This window comes from Ailuropoda melanoleuca, chromosome 15 (genome assembly GCF_002007445.2).
Source record: "Ailuropoda melanoleuca isolate Jingjing chromosome 15, ASM200744v2, whole genome shotgun sequence".
NCBI classification, from domain to species: domain Eukaryota; kingdom Metazoa; phylum Chordata; class Mammalia; order Carnivora; family Ursidae; genus Ailuropoda; species Ailuropoda melanoleuca.
This window is the reverse complement of record NC_048232.1, coordinates 81142413-81152591: the sequence shown is the minus strand read 5'-3', so window position 1 is coordinate 81152591 and position 10179 is coordinate 81142413. Positions and strand designations below refer to the sequence as shown.

Here is a 10179-nt window from a genome sequence, read left to right as displayed (position 1 = left end):
ACCTTCTGCCCTTCCCTCCCTCCCCTCCCCCTACCCCCTCTCCCCCTCCTTCCTTCCCAGCCCTCGGCAGCAGCTCAGTGCTCAGTCAGTCTCAGGCTGTCCGGCCAGGGTGGTTGGTGGTGAGGTTTCAGGCTCCGTCCTGACGAGGCCGTGGCCTGAGGCTCAGGGCCCCCCAGCCCCTCCCTCCCAGCCCACCAGCGTCACCCCCCAGCCCCGAGCTGGACCGCACACCTTGGGACACGGTTTTCCACTTCCTAAGGACGAGCCCCAGACTGGAGGAGAGGTCCGAGGAGGTGAGTGAGTGCGCAGTCCGCTCCTCTGCTCCTGCCTTCCTGGGCCCAGGCCTGGGACCCTGCGGTGGGGCGTGGGTGGAGAGAGACTGACACCCGCATCTGCCCCCACCCAACTCCTCTGGGCTCCATCGGGGGGCAGGCAGAAGGGAAGACGGAAAGGTGAGAGAAAAGGTGGGAAATTCCAGGAGCCAGGATTAGAGCAGAATAAAGAGTCCGTTTTTCTTCCTTTCCATCAACAAACCTCCACCCAAAAAGAGGTTTAAAAAAACCCAAACCCACCCACACCAAGAGACGGTTGGGGACCAGGTGGTGGGAAGACGCGGAGGCGGGCGCTAGGAGGCCGAGCCCGGGTCTGGCATGTGCGCGGGCCCCAGGGGCTCTAGTGAGTTTAGGGGGAGCCGAGCGGGCGCCACCTCGGGGCTGTGCCCGCGTCGCGTCTCGGGCTGCCATCGGGGCTGCGCGCACGGCCGCTCCATCGCACCCTTCTTCCCGTCCAGGTGGGCGTTGGACTCTTCGCAAGGACCCCGGCGGCGGGCCCCGGGGAGGCGGCCGAGGCGGCGGCGGCCGGGGGCGACATGGCGGAGGAGCAGGACCTGTCCGGAGGTGGAGCTGAGCCCCGTGGGCTCCGAGGAGCCCCGCTGCCTGTCCCCGGGGAGCGCGCCCTCGCTGGGGCCCGACGGCGGCGGCGGCGGATCGGGCCTGCGAGCCAGCCCGGGGCCCGGCGAGCTGGGCAAGGTCAAGAAGGAGCAGCAGGACGGCGAAGCGGACGATGACAAGTTCCCCGTTTGCATCCGCGAGGCCGTCAGCCAGGTGCTGAGCGGCTACGACTGGACGCTGGTGCCCATGCCCGTGCGCGTCAACGGCGCCAGCAAGAGCAAACCGCACGTCAAGCGGCCCATGAACGCCTTCATGGTGTGGGCGCAGGCGGCGCGCAGGAAGCTGGCAGACCAGTACCCGCACCTACACAACGCGGAGCTCAGCAAGACGCTGGGCAAGCTCTGGAGGTGAGCGCCCCCGACTCGCCTCCGGGGAGCTCCCGCGGGCCCCCTAGCTGCGGGTGGATTCAGGCGAGACGGGCACTGCCCGGCCCTTCTCGCGGGGGCAGCCACCGTTTTGACGAGACTGGAAGCCCAGGTGTGGGCACTGGGCCCGCCCTTCCCCCCACGAGTACCCCCTTGAGGTTGCGCTGGCTTAGCACGCCAGCGGCCTAGGCAAGGCTCCCCACCCGGGGCAGCGGGCCGGAGGGCGCCCCCTCGTGGTTGGAATTCTGTCGGTGGCAGGCGAAGGGCCGGAGCTTCTTCCTGGGGTGGGGGTGGGGGGGTGAAGGCGAGAGGGAGGGGAGGATCCCGAGGGCCCCACACCTTAGGCCTTCACTAACGGCTTTCCCGCGGGCACAGCACACTCGAGGGTGCCACTGCCACCGGCCCCAATGGTCAGGAGGATGCCCGATAAATGCTCGGTAAAGAACTGAAGGCCTAGCTGGACAGGCAGGGAAACTAAGGCAGCCAGATGGAGAACTGGGGGGCAGTTCAAGGAAAATAAGGAATTCAGAGAGGAGTCTTTGAAAGAGTGAAGGATGGAGAGCCGCCAAGGGCAAATCTGTCACTGCAGGATCCTGTCCCTTCCCAGCTACCTTCATCGTGCCTTCCTTATCCTCCCTTCCTCCCGGGGAGTGGAGGGGCTCTTCTCTTTAACCTCTAGGGAAGGAGACACACAGAAAGAAGTCTCCCCTCCCACCCTGTCCCAGAGCTGCCAGGCCTGCCTCTCTCTCCCTCCCTCCCCCAGTCGGGCGCCATCTTCTCTTCCAGGGCCCCACCCAGCCTTGAGTAGCCTCCTACCCCTCCAGCCCCAGAGCTGGAGCTGAGAGCCCTGGCCAGGAGGAAACCTTGGCCCCTCTTCCTACCCAGGGTGCCTCAGAGTCCTTGATTCCCTGGGTCCAGCCGAAACCTCTGGGGACAAACATGTCCTCCAAGGAAGAAGTCTGCCACCCCTCACCTCAGGTCTGGGGCTCAGCCTGGCTCCTTGGGATGTGTTGAGCAGGCAACAACCTCCCACCTCAGGTGCCCTGGGCAGCTCAGAAAAAGAACAGGGGCTCCAGGAGACACAAGCCTGCAGAGGCCACCTGATTCCCCACTAGACTGCCCAAGAGACAGGCCCAGAAAGGCAAAGGGACCTCAAAGGCCGCGTCACAGCTGGTGGCAGAGCAGGGTCAGAACCCAGGTCTCCTGACTCTTCGTGTAGTGGTCTTCCCCCACACTGTCCTTGGTGACAGTGGCGAGTCACCCCTTCCCTTCGTTCTAAAGCGTGGTCAGGAGGTGGGGGGGAGGGCAGAGGGGGGAGAGCGGGAGTGAAGCACACCTGAGTTTCAGAAAGTCGGGGAGTCTCAGAGGAGCCTGCCTCCCTCCTGCTGCAGCCCTCCCCTTGTGGGCCCCAGTATAATGGAGATTGGGCCCAGAAGGCCAAAGGTTTAGGGTAGTAGAAGAATCAAGAAGGCCCCCAAGAGACCAAGAGGGATTCACATCCGGCCCCATGGCCCCATGGCCCCATGTGTTTGCTGGTGGCCTGGTACCCCTTCATCTCCCAGTCTCAGCGCTCAGCACTCTGCTCGCCCTGGGCACGAAGAGCAAATGTGAGACAGACAACCAGGAGGGAGACAGACAGGCAGATGGAGCAGATCAGGGATCAGGAACAGACCATAGCACCAGCCCAGTGACAGCATCAAAGAAAGGATGGACCCCACTTTTCCCTCAACCCATTGTGAAGGATTTAAGACCGGACCCTCCATTGTCCCTGTCCCTATTCCCCCAGCCCAGAGCCCTGGGCTTGGGCTCCCTCAGGAGGACTAGACTCTGGCCATTACTGATTGGCCCCAGGGGCGAATCTAGCATAGGCCATCAGGAAGGCGGGCACTGCTCAGGATCCAGGCCCAGGGGTAGGAGGGTGGCAGGACAATGACGAGGATCAAAGGCTATGCCCACAGGTGGGCAGGCTACCTGGATCCTGGGTGGGGGCCCCTCCTGAAATCCCTCCCAGGCTCACGACTCCCAGGCCGCCGGGAAGGGGGATGGGCCAGACAGGCAGAACTGGAAAACAGGGCCCTAAACCCAAAAAGAGAAAGACATGCAGACAGACTGCTTAGGGTGCTGGAAGTAGGTTGGGGTCGGACACATCAGCATCCAGGTCCTGGCTCCTAAGTGGCTGCGTGAGCTCCGGCAGTCAGGCCAACCTTCAGGGCCCGCCTGGGAAAGGACTGTTCGATGCTGATCACATGTTGACGGTTGTACACTGGTTGACTTGCCTGGAGAGAGTAATTAGACCCCAGAGACTAGAAAGGCGGTCACAGGCCGGAGCCTCTCCTGACCCCCAAGTCCACAGACCCCTTCCCTGACAGGAAGAGCAGATGGAGCAGCAGCCGGTGCCCCACCTTGGGGACCCCCCTAAGTCGGGATTTCCAGTTTGCGGGGAGAACCACCCTACCCTCTCCCGGCCCCTATTCCAACCTTGGAGACCTAGAGGACAGAGGCTAGGTAGTGTGCAAATGAGGATCGGGTTTGCAGTTAGAGCTGTAGGTGACGTGGGGGCCTGGTGGGCAATGCTGAGCGAGGCTGGTACTGGGGTCAAGATTAGATCTGAGATGGTTTACTTGGTGGGAGCAGGATGGGTCTGGGGTTAGGAGAGAATGAATAGAGCCGAGGTTGGAGTGAGGTGGGGGTCAGGACTTGGAGGCTCGTTAGCCAGCTGTAGCCGCTGAAGGACCGTGGAGGGACCGGGCTGGGGTGGGGGCAGGGTGGGGGGGCTGGGGGGGTCTGGATTCTGTCAAGGTTAGGGTACTGCTGGGAACTAGCATGGGAGGCAAGTGTGTGCTGTGTCGGAATCTTCCCTCTCTTCTGGCCTGCGCCCCCACTCCATGCCCCCTACTGTTTTCTTGCTTGGATTCACACCCAGTTGCCAGCTGGACAGAGGGCACAAGGAAGGTTTGGGGTAGGAGAGGAAGCTCAGGGTCCCTAGCCACTCCAGAGCCTCTGTGCTGAGGCCCTCAGCTGCGGGCTGAGCCTGCTCTGCGCCCTCTAGGGCAGCTCTCTCCCCGCCCCCAACACACACACACACACACACACACACACACACACACACACACACCCCTCCAGGGTCTGCCCTGCCCACTCTGCCAGCCCAGCCTCCCTGAGGCCTGGCTGGGGGCGAGGAGGGGGGCCTGCACAGCTAGGGGAGGAAGGCGGCAGCCCGGCAGCCCACTCCCTCACCCCGAGGAGGTGCTGGTCTGGGGCCTTCATCCCATCACTCAGCTAGAGGGACCCTTGGAGAAAGCGACATTAGGGCTGGGTTCTGGCAGCCTGGGGGGAGGGGGCCGCCGGGGGGAGGCTAAGCTGCACAGGAATGCTGCTGCCGGCTAGGAGGTGCCTGGTATGACCACCCCCTCCCACCCTGGGCAGGAGGGCTAGGCCTTCCCCTGACTGGGGGAAGAGGGCAGCCACTGGGGAGGGGGTGGGCAGCTGGAGAGAGAGGCTCTTTGGGTAGGACAGACTCTCGCCCGCAGAGTCCCTCACGTCTAGGATTCTATGAGTTTGTTCTTTTCCCTCAGCCCCCTCTGAAAGGTACCCTATCCTGCCCTCCTCGCCCTGGGGCAGCCAAGCCTTAAACATCACCCCCTCCACCATCTTCCAGCCCTGCCTGAGGCTGGAGTTGGGTGGGCAGAGGCACTGCCTTCAGGGCTTTCCTCCATGGCTGGTCTCAGGCTGAGGAGAGGGTCTATCTGCCTCTGTCCCAGGGTCTGGGAAGAATGTCTAGCTTCCTCTACCCTCTGGCACCCCGGGACAAGGAGATATGATGTCTCCCGGGGATGCCGTGACCCCACATAGTGAAGGGGACTTACGTTCTGCCCCTTCGGCCACACCACAGTGGAATTCACAAAGTGAGCATTCTGGAGTTGGGAGGGCCCAGCCCAGGTCCTCCTGTCCCAGCCCTCCAGCCCTGTTAGAACAGCACCTGTTTCTCAAGGTGCCCACCCTCCATCCCCAGGCTTCCTTCACACCCAGGACCCTGGCCAATCCCACACCAGTGAAGTAAGCATTATCATCCTCATTTGATAAGCAAAGAAACTAAGGCTCATAGAAGCAATTTGCCCGATTTGCCTGTAGTCACACAGCTAGCCTGTAGCAGAGACTGGATTCTTCCCCCTCGCTACGCTGTTTCTCCATTTGCATACCTCCAGCCCCAGGGAGCTCACCCCCTAAGGAGGCAGGCAGCTCTACCTGCAGACAGTTTTGATGATGAAAAAGTTTTTTCTTTCCTTGAACTGAAGCTCTGTGTCCCTCAAAAGCGCTATTCCTGGGGCACCTGGGTGGCTCAGTTGGTTGAGTGTCTGACCCTTGGTTTTGTCTCAGGTTGTGAGCTTCTCCTGGCTCCTGGGGTTGAGCTCCACCTTGGGCTCCTCAAGCAGAGTCTGCTTGTCCCTCCCCATCCCCCTCTGACACCCCCCCTCATTGTTTATGTGTGCAAGCACACGCGTTCTCTCTCTCTCTCTCTCTCTCTCTCGGATAAATGAATAAATCTTTAAAAAGCTCTCTATTCCTACTTCTAACTCCATCCTCAGGGTTGCCAGGAGCAGCAGGCTGATTCCTCTCACACCCCAGCCCCTGAGAGTTTAGGGACAGAGATCACAGCCTTCTGAGCCTGTGGTTCCTTGGGCCTCACTTTCTCATTTGTAAATCAAAGAGCAAGCCCCGCCCCGGGGCCCCGCCTGCCCTCTGGGCTTGCCATTCCCCCCCCACCACCTCATCTGTCTGAGGGCACAGACTCACACTGGCCCCTCTGCCATCTCCCCCAACTGTACATCCCAGGCTGCTGAACGAGAGCGACAAGCGCCCCTTCATTGAGGAGGCTGAGCGGCTCCGGATGCAGCACAAGAAGGACCACCCAGACTACAAGTACCAGCCCCGGAGGCGGAAGAATGGGAAGGCGGCCCAGGGGGAGTCAGAGTGTCCCGGGGGCGAGGCTGAGCAGGGCGGGGCTGCGGCCATCCAGGCCCACTACAAGAGCGCCCACCTGGACCACCGGCACCCGGGAGAGGGCTCCCCCATGTCCGACGGGAACCCTGAGCACCCCTCAGGTGAGCGCTGGGCTGATGACTAGCTGCAGGTGGGGAGAGCCTGGGCACTGGGGAGAGGCGAGGGCTGGCTGCTGTGAGACTCAGCCCCACCACCTCGCTGAGCACCAGGGAGGCTCGCCAGGCTGTGCAGTTGCCCCAGCTGGGGTGCAGGGTCCTGGAGGGAGCTCAGTGGGAACTTGGGCACCAGAGGAACTGGCTGGGCAACAGGCTCTGGCTGATGGAAGAGGGCGCAGCTGCTGAGTGAAGAGGCCAGTTAAGGAGGCCATGGAGGCCAAGGGGTGAGTTACAACAGGGAAAGCAGAGACAGGATGATTTTGAGAAATGGGAGATCAGATGGAGGAGAGATCATTGCCTCTTTCCTGCCTCCCAGTCTGATGGGGGAGCCACGGCATGTGATGTTGAGCAAGTGCCATGGAGGGGCCAAGACATAGGGCATCCCGTTGCATTTTCATGATGAAAATAGCAGCTAACATTAATTGAGTGCCTACTGTGTACCAGGCACCCTAATTGCCTTACGTGTATGAACTCACTCAATCACTCTGAACTGTAATGAGGCAGCCACACTACCTGGGCTCACACGTCAGCAGTGTGGCAAGCAACTCCCGTGTCATGGATGAGAAAACGGACACAGCTGAGTCTGAGCCCAGGCAGCTGGACTCCGGGGCCTCCGGCACCAGTGCTGCCTTGCTTATGTTTGTACAACGTACAGAATGCCATACGTGGGGTCAGGCACACAGGAAGTCTCCGTAAGCACAGCTCTGCCCTCAGGAGACACACCCAAGTCCTCCTTTGTGCCAGACCCAGGAGCAGGGGCACCAACAAGAGAAGCTCCCCAGTCTCAGAGGTCCATAGTCTAGAGGGAGGAACAGGAATGCAAACAAATAAATGAAGAAGAAACAAGTGTGCATGAAGCCTGCACCTGCCAGAAGGAGGCCATGTCTGAGCCACTTGGTATCACTTCTGTTTTACTGATAAGGAGACAGATTAGAGAACACGGGCATTTTCCCAGGATCACACAGTAAATGATAGAGCCAGGATTCAAACCCAGGCAGGTCTCTCAAAATCCAGAGCACCTGGCCAGTGCAGGACCTGGCATTGCCTCTGGTCTGATGGGGGAGACATGGGCCGGCCCTCAAGGAGCCCCCAGTCTCATAGACTATGGACATGTTCTCTCTCTGATGTGTCTACCACACATTTATATACCTCACCTTCAGAAATGCAGGGACACACACACACACACACAGCAGAAGATCCCAGACCACATACCAAACAGCCATCTCAGAATACAACTGTGGGCATGGGCTTTTTCTCAGCCTCCAAGGCCCAGCTCAGCTTCCTCTCCTCAATGAGACCTTCCCCAAGTCCCCAGGGCAGGGTGGGTGGCTTCCTCCTCTGGTCTCCTGAGCCCTCTGTGTAGCCTGTCACTCTGATGCTGCCCTCCAATCCTGTGTGAGTCTCTGGGTCCTCCCCAAGACTCTGGACTTGCAAAGATAGGGTTCGTGTTATTTACGTTTGTATGCCCTGCACCTGGCACCGTGCCCCCTAAGCATTTGCTGAATGAATATGTGAACAAGAAAATAGAGGAACAGGGGTGGAGCAAGTCATTACCTGGGTCCTCCTGATCAAGCAAGGAAAAGGAGCTGGAGGGAGGAGGGGCAGCAGAGTTGAGCATGTGGCCGGTAGGGCAGAGTCAGAGGGAAGGCTTCCTGGAGGGGCACTTGAGTTGGCTTTGGGAGGACGGATGGGGCTAGAGGGGACAGGTGGCCATTTGGGGGCCAAAGGGCGGGGGAGAGGCACAGGCAAGCTAGCCAAAGTGAAGCAATCAATAGTGATGACGGCCGGCGAGGTCAGCCACAAGGAGAGCAGCTGGCAGAGGCAAGCATGCGCTAAAGAGACCGACGGGCCAGACCCATCAGGGTGGACAGCTAAGGGGCAGTGGGAGCAGGGAAGGAAGCCGACGGCAGCTGATATGAGGAAAAACTTCCCAACAGGGAAGGTTTTTCAAAATGCAGCAAGCCGCTGCAGGAGGTGGGCGACAGAGGGAGTCCTGCTGGGGGAGGTGGGGGAAGCAGACGCACCCCTCAGAATGGGGAATTTCAGAAACAACCGGAGACCAGCCCTAGACTGTTACAGAATTAAGTGCTAACTCAGGTGCCCAAACCCGGAAAGCTTACAAGGTCACTCAGTGATCCATCCTCGGCCTCCTGGAGGCATCTTTTCCGAAGGCGAACCATCAGGATCCAGAAGCCTCTGACCTCGCTTCCTGCTTTCTTTCTGTCTCCCTTCCACCCAGGCCAGAGCCATGGCCCACCTACCCCTCCGACCACCCCAAAGACAGAGCTGCAGTCGGGCAAGGCAGACCCCAAGCGGGATGGGCGCTCCATGGGGGAGGGCGGGAAGCCTCACATCGACTTCGGCAACGTGGACATCGGTGAGATCAGCCATGAGGTAATGTCCAACATGGAGACCTTTGATGTGGCTGAGTTGGACCAGTACCTGCCACCCAACGGGCACCCGGGCCACGTGGGCAGCTACTCGGCAGCTGGCTACGGGCTGGGCAGCGCCCTGGCTGTGGCCAGTGGACACTCCGCCTGGATCTCCAAGCCACCAGGCGTGGCTCTGCCCACGGTCTCACCACCCGGTGTGGATGCCAAAGCCCAGGTGAAGACGGAGACCGCGGGGCCCCAGGGCCCCCCACACTACACCGACCAGCCATCCACCTCGCAGATCGCCTACACCTCCCTCAGCCTGCCCCACTATGGATCCGCTTTTCCCTCCATCTCCCGCCCCCAGTTTGACTACTCTGACCATCAGCCCTCAGGACCCTATTATGGCCATTCGGGCCAGGCCTCTGGCCTCTATTCGGCCTTCTCCTACATGGGGCCCTCGCAGCGGCCCCTCTACACGGCCATCTCTGACCCCAGCCCCTCAGGGCCCCAGTCCCACAGCCCCACACACTGGGAGCAGCCAGTATATACAACGCTGTCCCGGCCTTAAAGGGGGCCCAGTCATCACCACCACCCTGCCCGGCCCGTCTGGGTAGCACGCCCCTTCCCCCAGCCCTCGCGCCCCGTTCCTCACCCATCTCAGGCCTGGTGGTGGCTGTGGAAGAGGCTGCAGAGGCTGACGGCTGAGAGAAGGCTTTCTGTCTGGCTCACTGCCTTTGATGACCCCACCCCGTCCTATCCAGGCTCCAGCCCAGGCGAAGGCCCGGGCTACTACGCTGGGCAGAGGAGACGGAGGTTGATTGTCGCCCCTAGACTGAACGATGAGGGGCTGCACCTTCCCCCCAGGAATGACCCTCATCCCAGGACCTGAGAAAGACCCACTCACCCTCCTCTGGGAGTGGGGGAGGCATCCAGGGTCGGATGGGAATCGGAGGCCCTGCCACACCTGTGCCCACGTTCTCTCCCTCGTGGAGAATGAGGGATCTGACATAACCCGTGCCACTTGGGCCATGTGCCTAAGATCAAAGCCAGCCAGAGACCTGCATCAGTGCCTACAGTGGGCTACGTCTGCCCTCGGGGGCTGAGGACAGCTTTGAACAGCCAGAGGGAGGTCTCCTCATCCCCTCAGGGCCCCCTCCCCTTCTGGACACAGGGAGGAATTGGCACAGAGGCCTCTAGATCCAATTCTGTGCCAATCACCCCATTCTTTGTCTAATGGAGAGAGTGCGCCCCAGTCCTACTCCATCACAACCTCCCAGACCTTGAGGCACATCCCGGAGGAGGACACAGGGGCTCCAGGAAAGGATTCAGAGAC

At 60.8% G+C, this 10179-nt stretch overlaps 1 protein-coding gene across 1 annotated transcript; it reads left to right on the top strand.

The window, feature by feature from the left end:
• The first annotated feature begins 790 nt into the window (after positions 1–790).
• Positions 791–9477, top strand: SOX10 (SRY-box transcription factor 10). The gene is given in 4 exon segments (XM_034644379.1): positions 791–892; positions 894–1297; positions 6149–6417; positions 8711–9477. Coding segments are annotated over 4 exon segments (1401 nt in total). The 5' UTR covers positions 791–868; the 3' UTR covers positions 9415–9477.
• Positions 9478–10179: the final 702 nt, after the last annotated feature.